The sequence below is a fragment of the Zingiber officinale genome, chromosome 8B, assembly GCF_018446385.1.
Source record: "Zingiber officinale cultivar Zhangliang chromosome 8B, Zo_v1.1, whole genome shotgun sequence".
Taxonomy (NCBI): domain Eukaryota; kingdom Viridiplantae; phylum Streptophyta; class Magnoliopsida; order Zingiberales; family Zingiberaceae; genus Zingiber; species Zingiber officinale.
This window is the reverse complement of record NC_056001.1, coordinates 94,498,581-94,517,240: the sequence shown is the minus strand read 5'-3', so window position 1 is coordinate 94,517,240 and position 18,660 is coordinate 94,498,581. Positions and strand designations below refer to the sequence as shown.

Here is an 18,660-nt window from a genome sequence, read left to right as displayed (position 1 = left end):
TATAATTGTCATTTGAAAAATGTCTATTCCTGAATTCACAAGTTCTATCTTCATAATGTTTCTTTACAAATCATATAACTTATAAATTATTTAATTCTTTAAAATATAATATATTTTGTATATTTCATGAATTTAACATTTTTTATGCTTTTCATAAATTTTTAGACCAAAGGAACTGGCAAGCTTGGGTAGGCATTGATTTGTATCGAGCATGACTAAACTCTTACCGTCCTGGGAATTTGTTATGCCATGTTTAAACATGACCCATTGACATATTGACCATGTTGACAGCAGTGAGAGCTCTTCGAACCAATGCAAACTATAGGGCAAAGATTGTCTTTTCTCCAGAGTTGGAGGATTTCATCAAGAATAAAGATCACAAATTCAATATGGAGTGGTCTAGGGCATAGTTGTTAAAAGCGAGCGCTTCGCTCGCTTAAGCACGAAGCGCAATGAGCACAAGCCCTGCACTTCAGAGACCTTGGAAGCACACGAGGTCTCTATAGCGCGCGCTTCGCGCAAATGCACAAGTGTTCACTTTTGCGCAAAGCGCAAAAACTTTACATTTTTTTTAGTCTAAAGCCCAAAACCCTCTTTAAATTGATCATTAAGTCAATTGGTCTGCCTGTCACCGCTGAAAACGCCTACCTCTCGATCATTGGTAAGAATCATCTTTTGTTAATTTTTTTTACTCTTTTACATTTTTCCGATGTCCTGGAGGGGTTGCAGGACACATCCAGCTCCACCAGAAGCGTCATGATACCCGCTGTTACTATGGGACTATGGACGATCGAAAAACTTAAGTCTATTTGATTAATTCAATCAACTAACTTAAATGGGATTGTTCGAATAGGCTTTCATAAAATCCAATTAAATTATCCCAATAAAATATATAAAAAATATATTTAAAATTAAAAAAATAATAATAAATTTTATTAGTTCATATAAATCAAATTTATATTGTGATAATTTTTTTTACTATTTTATATGTTTTTTTTATTGATTGATTATTATTGATTTCAGCAGTCTTAAGTCTTAAGTCTTAATCATATCAAATACAATAATTTCATTAATTTGAAAGGATATTGCTTGGAATTATGCAACATATTTAAATCCTAAAAATCCAAATATTGTCAGTTGTATTTTTTTTAGTAAAATAACAAATAGCGGAATTTATCGACACGAGCTACATTCAGTTGGTTGTAATAGAAATATGAAAGTTTGTCTAAAATATCCCGAGCATGTTAAAGAAAAAAATAGAGAGTTCATGCAATAAAAAGAAGAGTAATTTGAAGAATTAAATGAATGATATTTCTCATTCTAATAATATTGAAGATTTGGAAAAACATGAAAATGAACTTCAAACAAAATGAAAGGAAAACGGTCAATATTTAATCCAAGCATCCATCCTACGGTACAAGGTAAAAGGTGTAAAAAATTGGACATATTAAACTTTATTTTATAAAAGATGTCAATGCAATTGACCAAAAGACATGTAAAAAATAAAGGACAATTTGATTAAAATAAAAAGAAGTTAAGAAATATTGAGGGCGAGAAATTTGCTAGATAGATGTATAATGCTAGAATTCCTTTCAATGTTGTTAAATATGATTCTTTTGAGTCTTGTATTGAAGCTATTGGACAATTTGGATCGGGGATGAAACCTCCATTACATCATGAAGTGAGGGTTAAGTATTTGAAGGAGTTGGCAAATACAAACTCACTTCTCAAATCCCACGAAGAAAATCATGTGAAGTTTGGGTGCACAATCATGGCAGATGGGTGGACGGATAAAAAGGGTAGAATTCATAAATTTTTTGATAAATGGGTCCTAAAGGAAGCATATTTGCTGAATCAATTGATGCTTCACACTGACAAGATGTTTGAATTACTTTCTAAATTAATGTATCGCATTGGAAAAAAGAATGTGATTCAGGTTGTAACAAATAATGCAAGCTGCAATGTCAGTGCAGGTAATATTTTAAATTTATGTTACTTTCAATTAAGAATTGGATCATATTTTCAATTTTTTTTAACTAAATTTACTTTATTTTTTTAGATCGTCTTTTGAAAAACCAATTTCCACACTTGTATTAGACACTTGTGCAAACTCATTGTTCAGATTTATTGCTTGATAATATATTCAAAATTCCTCATCTTAGAAAATTACATGAACGGACATTGATGATGAATGATTATATTTAGAACAGACAACAAATATTGAGCATGATGAGAGTTTAATGGACAGAGAAACATGGTAAGAACCGAAGAGACATGTTTAGCAACCGCTATTTTGACTTTAAACGATTTCATATAGAACAAGCAAATCTCAAAAAGATGTTTACATTTGAAAAGTGGGCAAATAGTTGATTTTCTAAAGAGGCGGAAAGCATGTAGCAGAAGTAATATTGATGTCTTCTTTTTGAAAAAAAAATATAATTTATTAAAAGTTAGCAACCCATTAGTGAAAGTATTGCGGTTAGTAGATGATGACAAAAAGGTCCCCTATGGGTTATATTTATGAGTCAATGGACAGAGCCAAAGAAGCTATCGTTGCGTCATTTAACAATAATGAAGAGAAATATAGTAGCGTTTTCGAATTTATTAACAAAAAATGGAGCGTTCAACTCCATTAACCTTTGCGCGCAATCAGATATTTCTTGAATCCCCTGACATAGAAAATGATATAGAAGTGGAGGGTTTGTATAAGTGCATATCTAGATTGGTGAGAGGTGAGGATTTACAGGATAAGATCACGAATCAATTAGAAAAATACAAGAAATTTAGACTATTTGGTTTGTCAATGGCTATCGGACAAAGAATTTCAAAATTAGTAGGTAAATCCGTAAATAATTTATTGTGCAATATCAATATTAGACGGTAATAAAGTTAATCTTATATGTTTTTGTGTTTTGCATCAACACTTGAATTTAAAACATTTGCAATGAAGATTTTGAACCTCACATGTAATTGGAGTGTTTTTGAACATATAAGTTGGAGTTTTTTAATACAAAAAATTTATATTATGGACTTAACTTTTTACCTTTTAATTTTTTGGTCTAAGAAAACAAATAGGTTGTCTCAACAATGATTGAATGATTTGGTATATATCAAGTACAACAGAACTTTGAGGTGAAGATATGACATGCGAAACAAGATTGATCTTATTACTTTGTCAGAGATAGATAATAGTAATGAATGGTTGTTGGAAAATTGGATGACAGCGATAAAGACAATGATAATGATTTTGTCTATAAAGGTGAAGATTTACGTTAGAGTGATATAGCACAAGCATCTGGGGTTGGTGAAAGTGTGTATGGCTTTCGATCTCAAAATGTGTCTTCTTCAAACTTTTTAATTTTTTAGTCTAAGAAAATAAATAGGTTGTCTCAACAACAATTGAATGATTTGGTATATATCAAGTACAACAGAACTTTGAGGCAAAGATATGACATGCAAAATAAGATTGATCTTATTACTTTGTCAGAGATAGATAATAGTAATAAATAGTTGTTGGAAAATTGGATGACAGTAATAAAGACAATGATAATGATTTTGTCTATAAAGGTAAAGATTTGTGTTTGAGTGATGTAGCACAAGCATCTAGGGTTAGTGAAAATGTGTATGACTTTCGATCTAGAAATGTGTCTACTTCAAAAGGAGCGTCATTATTTGCTTCAGCAAAAAGAAAGCAATCTTCAATTCAAACTAATATTGTAAATAAAGAAGAGATTAACCTTGATAATGAAACTGAAGATACTGATGGAGGATACATATCAAGCGAAGGAGCTGATGACGTAGATTTGGATAATGAAGATGAAAAAGATGATTATTTTAATATTTGATATTTCATCTATCACATTTTCAAAGACTTTTGATTTATTTTTAATTTTTTGAGTAATCTACAACTTCATGAAAGAATATTTTGTTAATCGTCATTTAAATTTTCAAAGACTTTTAATAGATATAATAATCCTTTTGTTTATTACATTTTTTTTATATAAAGTGTGCGCTTCGCTTTGTGTTTTAAGCCCCAAGACCCTTGAGCGCTTTTTTGCACCTCACGTTTTTGACAACTATGGTCTACAAGTAGACCAATATTAGAGGAGGCTCAAGCTCATATGTTGCTAGCACCACTGGTGCAATCATATTTGCTCTCTCTTTGATTCACCAATTATTGCTCTACCTCCATTCATGATAGTTCCCTTTTAAGCTCCTTTAACTGTATACAAGTATGACAGAAAAAAATTATCTAATGCATAAACTGCTAGCGCTTCTGCCTCTTCACCATGAGCAATCTTCTAATAGGAAATGTTGTAATAAAGAGATTTTTAATTCATTCATATTTCAGGAGAAATACATCGTTTATATAACCACACAACCCTAAGCAGCATCAACTTATTTACAAAAGATAAAAAGACTTATCTACCCTTGTTTCTCACAACACTCCCCCTCAAGTTGAACATATATATCAAACATGTTTAACTTGCTAAGAGAAGAGTCGAACACAGCTTGGGGTATAGCTTTTGTAAACATATCAGCAAGTTGGTCCTCAGACTTAACATAAGGCAGACATAGCTCTCCAGAATCAAGTCTCTCCCGAATAAAGTGACGATCAATCTCAATGTGTTTAGTTCGGTCATGCTGCATCGGATTATTTGCAATATAGCTTGCTGACTTGTTGTCGCAATACAGCCTAAGAGGTAATTCAACCTCTAACCCTATGTCTGTCAACAAAAAACTCAACCACAACATCTCTGCAAGACCATGTGCCATGGCTCGATATTCTGCTTCAGCACTAGACCGTGCACAAACATTTTGTTTCTTACTCCTCCAAGTTACCAAGTTTCCTCCCAAAAAAGTGCAATAGCCAGAAGTGGATCTTCTATCATCTCGAGAACCAGCCCAGTCTGCATCAGAATAGCATTCCACCTTCAGATCACCACCTCCTTTAAACAGCAAGCCTTTTCGAGGACATGATTTCAAGTACCTTAAAATCCTGTCAATGGCCTTCATGTGGATAGTCTTAGGAGCATGCATGTACTGACTTACTACACTAACAGCATAGGTGATGTCAGGCCTAGTCATAGATAAATAGAGTAATTTTCCAACCAGCCTTTGATACGTTCCCTTTTCCAGACTTGTAAGATCTTCCCCACTTGAATTAGTAAGATCATGATTTACTTCTATAGGAGTAGACGCTGGCCGAGAACCCAGCTTCCCTATCTCCTTGAGTAAATCCAACACATATTTTCTCTGACACACATAGATCCCTTTTTTTGATCGAGCAACTTCAATGCCCAGGAAGTACTTCAATGACCCAAGATCTTTAATTTCAAATTCTGATGTTAACTTGGACTTAAGAGTCTGGATTTCTACCTCATCATCACCTGTAACTATCATATCATCAACATAAACCAAAAGAATGGTAGTGTTGTCCCCTTTCCTTTTTATAAAGAGTGTATGATCAGCATTCCCTTGTTTAAAGCCAAACAATATCATGACTTTGCAAAACCTATCAAACCATGCTCTGGGAGATTGTTTAAGCCCATACAAAGCTTTTCTTAGCTTGCAAACCTTTCCTTTTGTTTCAATTCCAGGAGGTGGCAACATGTATACTTCTTCACAAAGGTCACCATTCAAGAAGGCGTTTTTGACATCTAACTGAAATAGAGGCCAATCATATTGAGCAGCAAGAGAAAGAATTACCCTGACAGAGTTCAGCTTTGCAACTGGTGCGAAAGTTTCCAAGTAATCTACCCCATATGTTTGGGTAAATCCCTTGGCAACAAGTCTGGCTTTATATCTAATCACTTCACCCTCTGAGTTATACTTGATAGCATAGACCCATTTAGAACCAACCAAGTTCTTCCCCTTCGGGGGATCAACTAATTCCCAAGTACCATTTCTGTTAAGAGCCTCCATTTCGTCGTTCATTGCTTCCTGCCACCTTGAATCCCTTACAGCCTCATAATAGGAAGAAGGTATAGCATGATTTGATAACTGTGAAACAAATGCATGATATGAAGGAGACAAACGAGAATATGAAACATGGTTGGAGATAGGATGTTGAGTACATGACCTGACACCTTTTCTAACAGCAATCGGAAGGTTCAGCTCATTCATATTTAGAGGTGCGGTTGACTCAACTGATGAGGATAACTGCTTCACAGGATCAGGAGCCAGAGCATCCGATTCAACTAGCCGATCAATAGTAGGTTCTTGCTTGCGTCTTTGTCGTTTGTAAGTAATAATATCTGGTGAAGACTGTGCTCCAGTGACGGAGCATCTTTTCCCAGTGGTGGGGCATCTTTTCTATTTTCTATGACATCCAGTGGAATAGGAGAAGAAATCACTTGAGGAACCACTTGAGGTACAAAGGAAGAGGTAATATTCTCCCCCTGAGGATGAGACTGAGGAGAATAATAGGACTCAGACTCAAAAAAAGTAACATCCTTCAAAATATATCTCGTCCTATTAATAGGATCAAAGCACTTGCAAGTAGAATATCCTATAAAAACTCCTCGTATAGAACGAGGATCAAGTTTAGAGGACTTGGGACCAAGAACATGAATAAAACAAAGAAAACCAAAAACCCGAGGTGTAAGGGAGAACAACTCTACACCAGGATGAAGAATAGTGAGAGGACACCGGTTCCCGAGACCTTTAGATGGCAATCGATTGATGAGATAAGCGGCTGCAAGAACAGCATCAGCCCAGAAATATTTGGGTAAGTGACGTTGAAATAAAAGTGCACGGGCTGTTTCAAGAATATGACGATTCTTTCTCTCGGCCACTCCATTTTGTTGTGGTGTGTAGGGACAGGATGACTCATGAAGAATTCCCAAATCCTCAAGAAAAGTATTTAGAGACTGGGCAAAGTACTCACGGGCATTGTCAGAACGAAGAATCTTCACCTTTGAGTTAAATTGGGTTTCAACCATTCTACAAAAATTTTGAATAAGACGAGGAACTTCGTCCCTAGTTTTCATCAAATAAAGCCATGTACAGTGGGTGCAGTCATCAATAAAGGAGAGAAAATATCGATAGCCATCCAAAGAAGGCACAGGAGAGGGCCCCCACACATCCGAATGAACAAGATCAAATGGAGATAAACTCTTCTTTAAAGACTCAGAAAAATGTGTTCTACAATGTTTGGACAACTGACAGATTTCACATTGAAATGACTGAAGAGAAACAGAAAAGAAAAGACTAGGAAATAAAATTTTCAAAGACTGAAAAGACAAATGTCCCAACCGAGAATGCCACAAAAGAATTTCTTGATGCTTAGTTTTTAAACACTTGGCCGCAGATTTCAGAGCAGATGTTGTTTCAAGCTGATAATAATAGATACCCCCTACTTCACGGCCAGTCCCAATCGTCTGCTTGGTCTCGAGATCCTGGAAGACACAATGATCAGGGAAAAAGGTTACGGAGCAGTGTAGTTGTTTAGTAATGCTACTAACAGAAAGTAAATTAATAGAGACGGAAGGAACATGAAGTGCAGAGGATAGGAAAAAATGATCTGTAAGTTTTATGGAACCTTTGCCAGCAACAGTGGCTTTGGTTCCATCTGCAATGATCACTTTCTCCTGCCCAGAGGATAAAGAGTAAGAAATAAAGGAGTTAGCGGCATTTGTCATGTGATCCGTAGCTCCTGAATCAATGACCCAGGGGCTGTAAGAGCTGGGACCAGTAACACTTAATCCCAGACCACGAATACCTGTGTGCGCCTGAGAGGGAGTAGAGTCTGCAGGAGTAGAGGCCGAAGATGAAGCCTGAAGCCGAGAGAGAAGATGCTGGAGATTAACAATATCAGTAGAAGACAGCCCAGTGGTAGAAGGCACAGAGGAACCAATAGTCTCTTTATTTTCTATCTTTTGGACAGTAATATTACTACTATTAGGAGCCTTCTTAGCGTTGTGCTTAAATTTTTCAGGTTTCTTTTCTGGATATTTTTCCCAACAGAAATCTGAATCATGATTAGTCCTCTTGCAGTGCCGACAAAATCTGTCCCCTTGCCTTTTAGTTCCCCCAGGTCGGAACTTGTTTGCAGAACCAATAAAGACAGAGGTCTCCCCGATCGGAGGGCCTACAGCGGAAATCCCCTTGTTGTTCATGGTCCTTTTTCTACCTTCTTCACTTAGAATTTTGTAGTAAACCTGTTCTAGAGAGGGAGTAGGATCAAGACCAAGGATTTGCCCTTTTAAATTTTCGAACTCTGCAGTAAGGCCATCTAAAAATTTAATAATTCTGTCTTTTTCCAGAAGCTTTAAATATCTCTGATGATCATCCGTGGAACTCCAATTTTCCATCCGGTAGTAGTCAAACTCATCCCACAGCCCCTTCAGAGTAGCAAAATAATTGGTGACGGACATAGAACCTTGTTCAAGTTTGAAAATTTGACTGCTGATCTGATAGGTACGCAGCATATCATGTCGACGTCCATACATCTGCTCTAGTGTCTTCCACATGTCGTACGCTGTTTTGTTATGAAGAATGACTTGTTTGATGCCAGAATTAACAGAGTTAAGCATCCAAGTCATTAATTGAATATTGTCACGCCGCCAAGTGCGAAAGCTAGGATCCTTCTCATCTGGTTTTACTTTAGTGCCATGAAGAATATCAAGTTTATCATGGCCTTCGACATAAAGTTCAACAGCAACTGCCCATGATGCATAATTTGTTTCAGACAATTTTTCTGATACGATCTGAAGACCGGATCCTCCAGTGCCTGTCATTGTAAAAACTGGTTGTACCTGTCCTGAAGAAGACATAGGGTTCACAGAAATCCCGGAGGATTCGCTAGTGTTGTCAGCCATTAAGATCACACAAAAAAAATATGTTTCTTTTCCCGGAAGGGCGGCGGCAGCAGACTAGGCTGAAGAGAAGAGGAAAGGGAAAGTTGCTGTTGATCGAGCCCTAACACGGTAGATAGGAAGCAGCAGCAGCCAAGAGCGACAAGGAAAGAGGAAAGGGAAGTGCAGGAGGCTTCTTGTGCTTTCTGTCCGACACTACTGGAGGCTACTGCTGGTGGCTCTGGCCGATGGCAGCGTCCGCGGCGTTGGGTGGACGGGAGGCGTCTGCGGCGTGCGCGAGCAGAGACGGCGTCCGCGGCGTGCGCGAGAAGAGAGAGCGTGCGCGAGCTGATATGGCGTCCGCGGCGTGCGCGAAAAGAGAGGGCGCAGCGTGCGCGAGCAGAGAGGGAGAAGATGCGCCAGCGGCGGCGGTTAGGGTTAGGGATCAGAAACTTTGCTCTGATACCATGTTGTAATAAAGAGATTTTTAATTCATTCATATTTCAGGAGAAATACATCGTTTATATAACCACACAACCCTAAGCAGCATCAACTTATTTACAAAAGATAAAAAGACTTATCTACCCTTATTTCTCACAACAGGAAAGAATTGAGTATCTCATGTGAATCATGAATCAGTCCACATCCAAAGGCAAACTAGAAAGCAGGAAATTGATTGAAATCGATTACAAGGGGGGCATTAATGATTATAATCATGATTACAACCATAATTATGATGTATAATATTATGCTTCTATGATATACATCTAGATCCTCTTGTCTTATTTATCTTGAATTTATCTAATTTGTCCTCAACTGCCTCTAGAGACCTAAACAACAAATTGTTGAAATAGTTAGGTTTATGTTTTCCTTTTTCAGAGCAAACAGAAGTCAGTGCGGTAAAAGGGGGACTAAGAAGGTAGCATATATATAGTTAACCTTTTCATGATGAAATCTTCTAATAAGGAATTTGGATCTCTCCTAACAATATTCAACATTTGACATTGCCGTGTAGTGAGTACTTGGGGTGTATTGGGCATGAGTCGCTTGACAATATCTTGGGATAACCCACTATGACTACCCATAAAGATTTTGATCTTCTACCAACCAAGAAAAATTGCATGCACAAGTAACCATATAACTCAAAAAATATGTCGCCATAGGGGACTCACTTTATCCTCATCAGAATCCCTTTCTGAACTGCTACTTTCTTCTCCTCTTTTGGTTACAGCACCAACAGAACCATTCTTACTGGCAAATGCATCACTTTTAGCTGGAGCAGAGACTGTTTTAGCTGGTTGCTGCACCAATACAAAAATGATCACCAAATAGCACCAAAGTCAACAACTATGTTTAAGTGAGAACACGAGGGAGAGGGACTAAAAGTGAAACTGTCAGCGTTATGTTTGAAGAAGTAAAAAATTGATTGATTCTACAAAATATAGCATTTGACAAAATGAATAATTAGACATGCTAAGTTAACTAAGATTGGATAGAGTAGCTAAATTCAAGATAAACTACGAGTCCATGGAAATTAAGTGTATATTAGATGTTTAGAAACTATCCTACATTTAAATAATAATTAATCATTGTTGATGGTAGTTAATTGCTATCATCCATGGCATAAATGAAAAAAAAAAAAATCCTATTGAGTGCATATGAAATTTTGATTTCTGAATAACAAAGTAATTTTCCAACTTATAAAGGGAAAAAAACGGAAAAGTGTTGCTGATTTTGGTTTATTTAAATTATAGATGCCAATTGCTACTAATGAAATGACATTAGCAATGATTGATAAAATACAGGGACATACATTGAAACTATCCTACATTTAAATAATAATTAATCATTGTTGATGGTAGTTAATTTCTATCATCCATGGCATAAATGAAAAAAAAAAATCCTATTGAGTGCATATGAAATTTTGATTTCTGAATAACAAAGTAATTTTCCAACTTATAAAGGGAAAAAAAAGGAAAAGTGTTGCTGATTTTGGTTAATTTAAATTATAGATGCCAATTGCTACTAATGAAGTGACATTAGCAATGATTGATAAAATACAGGGACATACATTGAAGGATACTTCCTTCAGTTCGCAAAGAAGAAATTAATAGCATGAGATAACTTTACAGCGTTAAATCAATTACATATTACATTAAAAATCCCAAAGGCAGATAACACTTTACACACCTCTTCTTCCGAATCAGATGAAAATTCGTCATCTGAACTGTTAGTTTCTGGTTCCCCTTTTGATGGGACCTCCTGTGGAGCCTTGATATCATCTTGGGCAACCATCTAGTGATAGATGCAGAATTCTATTAATAGGTGCTTTGAGCAATAACATTTTATATGGAAAAAGTTAATATGTCAAATATAATAATATCTAAGTATGGTTGCCTGTAAAGAAAATTCAAAGACCACAACTAAGTTTCTAAGAAGAAAATTCATACATTTTTTAATTTGTCATTGACGTGATTTTATTGATTACAACTATCGATTAGGGGAGAAAAAAGGATTGAGAGAAGGGAGAGAGGATAAGGACAGGGGTTCTTTCAATGGAGAATTAGAAAGGCAAAGTGCAACGCATAGGAAACGAGAAAAGAGGGAGAGAAGGACATGGGTTTAGGGCCTCGCCAAGTCCTCCATGAGGCAGCGAGACCTTGCGGCCGCTTCACATGAGGCCTCTTGCAGCGATCTTCGCGAGGTGGCAAGACCTCGCAGTGGCCTCCACGAGGTTGCGAGGCCCCATAGCGGCTATCAAGCCTCTCGGCGGCCTCATACAAGACCTCGCAGTGGCCTCCGCAAGGTTGCGAGGCCCCATAGCCGCTATCAGGCCTCTCAGCGGCCTCATACAAGACCTTGCGGCTAGAAGAGGCCTTGCAGCTTCGCCCAATGCTCGTTCTAGTGTCAGTCGACGAGTGAACCAGTGAATTCCACCCCTGCCAACCGACACAACTTGGCATTTTAAATGTTGAGACAAACAAGCATTATAATCAATTTTTCCCACAATGCAATTGAACTGAATGTTAATATGGAATAATTTAAAGTAGTGAATTCAAGATGAGAATTTACCACATCATTAAGTAATTTATAATATAAATCTCAGTTTGGTGGCAAGTGATAGAAAAGGCAATCAAAGTTAGTAGATTGATGAATCATAAAGTTATAAGTAACTATAATAACACTAATGCTTTGCATTCCAAGACTATGATGTTTGTTTTGTTCAGTTTCCTCTTTTCCTGGATAACATAGATGAGTTATGATTTGTGAGAGATTATTCTTTAAAGGGAGCAATCCAATATATGATTCTTCCAATATGAGATCCTTCAAAGGTTGCATCATCAAGGAACTCATATAAGGTATTATGGTATTGTTAGAGGACTCTTCTAAAATGTCATTTAAAGACTTCCTAGGATCTCCTAGAGTTTAAAGACTTTCCTAGGGGTCTCCCAAAGTCAAGCTATCAAGATTTTTTTTGTTCGAGTCTCAGCCTACTTTATTTCAAAAGATCTTTGATTATGAGTTAGAGGCTTTGGATGTTCTCTTTGAATTCAACTCACTTAAGGATGATTGTTATGGTTTAATATATTTGTTAGATAATAGTCTCTTAGAGTATAGTGGAATATGTCTTTCCACTCAAATTTATTTTCATTTCAACACGTAATGAGTTCTAAACCTATAATACAATAATGCTCCTGAAGACTTTGTCAATTTTCTTGCGATTCCAACATGTTTGTTGTTGGCATATCATGCTTGCTCAAATGGAAGACATCTTATATGGGTCAAAATAGCTTCCAGTGTTGTTTAACCAAATTAAAAAAATTTTGGGTACAAATATCTACCAAAATTAAGTGCATCTATCATAACTGCCTACAAGTTGAATCTAGAGGTTGCAAAACGGGCCTACTAGATCCGCCCAGGCCTAATTGGCCCATGTACAAGCGTGTTTGTATCGTACCCAGGCTAACCTAGGTACAAGCCCACTAGGCTATTTAAATTAAAAAAAAAAATCAAATAAAAAGATTCTTAAAAAAGTTCAGAAACTAGTAATTGTTTTATTAAAACTCTAACGATGTAAACAAAGAAGAAGCATTGATTAGAATTTATATTAGAATTTTGAATTCTAATTTATTCTAGTAATTATTTGTATTTCAAGGGTGGGTATCATTTGATGTCGTAGTTGAGGCTTTTATAATGGTGGGAGTTTAATGAGCTAAGTTATTTTGATATTATCACTACATCTTTTCTAATTTGCTTGGAACATAGTTTTATAAAATGTTACCGTTTTTATACAAAATCTTCTTTAATAAATAAAATATGTCAATTTAAATCTCTCTGTGAGGTTCTTTTGTTTTTTGTGCAAATAGTTTTCCTTCATTTCATCACATTAAAAAGGGTTGCCCGGTGCACGAAGCTCCCACCATGTGGGATCCCGGAGAAGGATCCATTGTACGCAGTCTTACCCTTGCAAAAAACCATAAGGTTGTTTCCAGGATTCGAACCCGTGATCCTTTGGTCACAAAACAACAACTTTACCGTTGTGCCAAGGCTCCCCTTCATTTCATCACATTCTTCGATGTAATTTAAGTGTTTGATTTTGATGTTGCATCAATTGGTATCAGAGCAATTTCATGATATATCAGTTGTTTCTATGTTCAGTGATAAAGTAAGCCCTCTTTCCTAACTCTGGAATCTTCTTGATACCAAGGTCCACCATATAAATTTTATTTGATTACTGAATTTATTTTTAACTTTTAAATTGTACAAATTTAATTTCTCAACCAAGAACCACAGTTTCCATTACTAATACATCTCTCGCTCTATCTTGCATGAAGAATAAGGTAGATTTCATTGATGAATGACACTACACTGATGAATAAATTGAAAGAAAAAAAATAGCAATGATATAAAAGACAAATCAGCTATATCATACTAAAATTTTAAACATGGCATGTATTTGGGTAGAAACTCTATGTTTAAGAGTATAGGGTGTCAAGTATTAAATACAAAATGGGTTCAGTTCATTGTTATCGCATGTTGGTATTTTTGAGGTCCAAATGATAATATAAGCCAATGTAGCTACACAAAAACCACCTCAATTTCTTTCTTCTGCTTCTTGGCTATCACAATTTTATCTAAAACCTTTTCAGCACCCCTCTTGCCTGGAGAATGAAATAATAAACCAAATTTAAAATAAAAAATAATGAAAGAACTTTGAAACCCAAATGAATAAGATATTCTAGCATGTTTTTACCAGGGTTTCCTGATAATGCTGAAACAGCAGGTGCGACCTGCATGGAAACAATCATCACCTAATATTATACTTCCTCCTATACTTCGGTATTAAAAAGTTTAACATTACCTGAACATTAGTTTGCTTGCTTGACTCGCCCATTTCTGATGCCTAAGGTAATTCAGTAAAAGCTGAAAAATAAAGAACTTGGTAAGATAAAAGACAAAGAAAATTCATCTCGCCAAGCATAGCTGATAAGTTGTAGAATTGTGAAATGTACCACCAGGTTTTTTCAGCAGTAACAACGGATAGAGTGGCAAAAAAAATGTCTGATAAAGATTGCTTATTAAGAAAACAACAAACAGCAGCAACTCAAAACTCAACTTTTATTTACTTATGGTTATGAGACAAGCTCAATCACCTACGTAAATGCATAATCAAAAATCCATACTTGCACGCAGGCAGACCGATTAAAACATCTGGAGCAACCCGATTTGAGAGCAACGAAGAATCCAAACCAAAAAAAAAAAAGGCCAACACGAAGCGAAAAACACAGTACTAGAATTCAGATAGCTAGCAAGGTTAAATCACTTACCGTAAATGAAGGTGAGGGAGAGGGATGGGAAGCTGGATCGAGGGTGGAGGAGTATACAACCTCACCCGGGGCGGTATTAGGGTTTTGAAGAGGGTTTTCAGTCTCTTATATAGCTTGAGATGAATCGGGTTGGTTCGCTGGGTTCGTCGAGCTGGAAGGCCATGCGATTCACGCGCGTGCTTCCTACATGCCGTTACAGAATCGGACTGCCGTCCATTTGAGTCAAACAAAAACGTCCCACCTTAGGTCAGGTTTCAATACTTTATAGGCGCATACACATCATCAATTGAGTTAACTATCTTAAAGAAAAAAAAATCCATTCTTAATCATTTAGTGGCCGGCAATAAGTTGATCCTGTGAATTAATTATCTTCACAAGACTTAGAGATGAGGATGACAAATTTACTATAATAAGACAGAAATTAATAGGAATATCAAATTGATTATGCATACCCTCAGGGAAAAACTCCTTCCACCTCCTAACCATTTTGCCATCAATTATAAATTGATTCCGTGATTTATCTCCTTTAATATAACCTGGGGATGGACTGTGAGGAGCGCATGAGGTGAGCATAATCACCTTTTGCTACAAAAAAAAATACCGAGTTAGTTGTCCCCACGAGAGTGTCCTGTTGGCTATAGGGTGATAAATTTGCTACAATGAGGCGGGCATCAATTTCCGACGAGCGCATGCCCTCAGGAAAAAAACTCCTTCCACCCCTAGCTACTTAGCGATCAACTATAAGCTGACCTTGTGATTTATCTCCTTTCACATAACATGAGGACGAGCTGTAAGTGGTGCTTGGGGTAAACATAATCACCTTTGGCTACAACAAAAGGAATACTGAGTTGGTTGGAGTAAAAATGATATCGTTTAGCTCAGGCGGTCTAGTATCATCAGTCCCACAATAAAATATAGGTAAATAAATCACAGGGGGCATTTTGCCCTAGGCAATAACCATTTATATTGAGGAGGTCAGGTACCCAACGAGATATGTTGTGCCCACTGATAATTGATCCTTGGTTGTCCCCATGGGCCGATGTAAATAGTTCATGCAATGATATCATCACATATAAGTTTGGAGTCGATTCCTAACGAATGAGGAAGCCCCGCGTGTTACCTCACCCTCTGCATACACTACTATTGCTGGGTGAAGTCCCCTCCTGAGGCATGGTTCGATTCCGAGCGGGTGCAAATATTATTTTGGGTTTTCTTGTGCCCCTTGTCTAGAAAGACTGCTCGGCTAAGACTTAATAAACCCCCGTAATTTACCTCCTTCCAAAGTGTGTGGGGCTGCCCTAGAAGGGTTGCTACGGTGATGATTTAACTTTTCCCATCAAGGAATATCGAGTTGGTACTTAGGTAGGGCTTGCCACCAGGGAATGCCATTTTGTTGCCCTCGCGAGTGTAACCAAGTTAGTACTCGGTAGGGTTTGCCCCCCAGAGAGACATGGTTCGATTCCCGGCATGTGCAAATATTATTTTAAGTTATCTCGTGCATCATGTCTAGTAAGGTCGCTCACTAAGGTTGAATAAGCCTCATGATTTATCCCCTTTCAGAGTATGTGGGGCCGCCATAGAAAGGTTGCTAAGGTGCCACCAAGGAATTCCTAAATCATTCTCAACATGTGTGATCCGGCGGTAAGAACAGGGGACCCCCGTTCTGGGAAGTCAACGCCACGTGGAAGTCAAAGGGCCAGGTGGTCGATAGGAGAAGGATGAACCGACCGGACACCCGAGAAAAGGTTGGATCAATAGGCCGACCGGAGAAGTGTTAGCCGACCGCCCGGTCGGCCGACCGGTGTCCAACTGATGGTAAAAGGCGCCCCGGCGGGAGTCGGGGTTCCGACGCTCGCTGAACAAGATCATAAGGCCGAGCGGATGGCACGCTCGGCCGAAGACATAAGGTAGCATACTGCGAACAGTCCCCACAGAGCACATTACTGAGGATCTCCTAAGCATACCAGTGCATATGGATGGTCGGACGTGAGGTGAGTGCCGGCCGGCCGGACACCCCGACATATAGTAAGGAGAGAAGGAAAAGGAACATCTTCTAACAGCTGTCGTGCTCTATGACTAGGCCATACTCCAAATCTGGCGACAAGGGGTTCTGCTGTCCCATCGAAGACATGCTTGGACTGTGGCAGTATGGTGTCAGGTAAGCCTTCTGACAAGCCCCTACCTAGGTATGGGCTGGGGACACATATTCGCCTCGACATGTGTGCATGAGCTCCTTCCCAGCTCTATATAAGGGGCCTTGCACTTCACCGGAGGTACACATTCTACGATTCTTGGAGTCACTTCTTTGTTGTCGAGCTTTACCTGACTTGAGCGTCGGAGGGTCGTCGCCGGGAACCCCTTCCCGGCCCGACTTCCTTGCAGGTTCACCGGAGGTTCGTGCGACCGGTCGAAGATCCACGTCAGCCGGCGGAGAGCACCACGTGCCCAGCGTCCGTTGATTCAGCGATTCGGACAGAATCAATTTGGCGCCGTCTGTGGGAACACTCCTGCATCCGATCGGAAGCAATGGACGAGGTTGGACGACCGCACTCGATGATGCTCTCCACAAAGGAGCTCGACGCTTTAATCGAGACAAGAGTCGCTAAGCTGGTGGAACAAAGACACAAGTCGCAAGCCGAGCGGATTGAACATCAAGCAACATCAGCATCAGGTGGCCGAGCGGAAGCACCGCAGGCCACAGTTCTATTCCATCGGGCTCTATTCCGCACTCCTGAAGCCGCAGTAGTTAATCGTGATCGAGGATCTTCTTCAGATGAAGTACCAAGACGAGATAGCAGAAAAGGCAAAGCCCTCCGAGTGGAAGACCGTCGAGCTCCGACGTTAAAAATCGAGAGACGAGCCGGCGTCTATAAACCCTCCGAGCAGAAGACCGTCGAGCTCCGACGTTAAAAATCGAGAGACGAGCCGGCGTCTATAAACCCTCCGAGCGGAAGACCGTCGAGCTCCGACGTTAAAAATCGAGAGACGAGCCGGCGTCTATAAACCCTCCGAGCGGAAGACCGTCGAGCTCCGATGTTAAAAATCGAGAGACGATAGGCGCCTATAAACCCTCCGAGCGGAAGATCGCCGAGCTCCGACGTTAAAATCGAGACGAGCCTGCTATAAACCCTCGCGGAAGACCGCCGAGCTCCGGCGTTAAAAATCGAGAGGCGAGCCGCATCTATAAACCCTCCGGCGGAGGACCGCCGAGCTCCAACGTTAAAAATCGAGACGAGCCGGTGTATAAACCTCCGAGCGGAGGACCGCTGAGCTCCGACATTAAAAATCGAGACGAGCCGACGTCTATAATCCCTCCGAGCGGAGGACCGTCGAGCTCCGACGTTAAAAATCGAGAGACGAGCCGGCGTCTATAAACCCTCCGAGCGGAAGACCGTCGAGCTCCGACGTTAAAAATCGAGAGACGAGCCGGCGTCTATAAACCCTCCGAGCGTAAGACCGTCGAGCTCCGACGTTAAAAATCGAGAGACGAGCCGGCGTCTATAAACCCTCCGAGCGTAAAAGGCAATAAAAAAGATTTGCAAATAAGTATCCAAAGGACATGTTTAGCCGAGCGGACCAGCTATACGAAATACTTCGTAAAATCCTAAAATGATTTAATAAGGCGGCGGACAAACACAGTGTAGACTTCTATTCAAGATATCATATCAAGGAACAACAAGCAAAAGGAGATTATATTAAAGCAAATAAGGCCGAGTAGCCAAAGTACAAAAAAGAGGATAGCTTGTAGCCGAGCGGCTAGATTACATTTAATCTCCTACTCAATATAATCGTAAAGGTCCTAGAGATGTTTTCCAAGCGCCACTTGATCTGCAATGGGATGACGAGGGACTCCTGAAGTTGCCCCTTGACTTCAAGTAGGTGGTGGTGGCGGCCATGGCAAGGTCGAAGGCAGTATACATCCGCCGCAAACTTTTCCGAAAATTCAGTGAGCGGATGTAATTTTGTCTCAGAGCAACGACCCGGCTCGGCTCGGCCTCTTGGTATTCTTTGAAGGCCAATTGAGGCGTGGCGAG

At 39.1% G+C, this 18,660-nt stretch overlaps 1 protein-coding gene across 2 annotated transcripts in view; it reads right to left on the bottom strand.

Moving 5' to 3' along the window:
• LOC122015506 (nucleolin 1-like) overlaps positions 1-14,770 on the bottom strand; it is a 29,503-nt gene extending 14,733 nt beyond the window's left edge. The window contains exons 1-6 of one of the 2 annotated variants that reach the window (XM_042572425.1): positions 14,627-14,770; positions 14,161-14,222; positions 14,053-14,089; positions 13,893-13,960; positions 10,989-11,093; positions 9,971-10,099 (exon numbers count right to left, since the gene is read on the bottom strand). In XM_042572425.1, coding sequence (XP_042428359.1) covers positions 9,971-10,099; positions 10,989-11,093; positions 13,893-13,960; positions 14,053-14,089; positions 14,161-14,193 — 372 coding nt within the window. In that variant the 5' untranslated portion in view covers positions 14,194-14,222; positions 14,627-14,770. Of the gene's footprint in view, positions 1-9,970; positions 10,100-10,988; positions 11,094-13,892; positions 13,961-14,052; positions 14,090-14,160; positions 14,223-14,626 lie in introns of those variants that run through there. The other variant, XM_042572426.1, reaches the window with a different exon arrangement.
• Between the last annotated feature and the right edge of the window lie 3,890 nt (positions 14,771-18,660).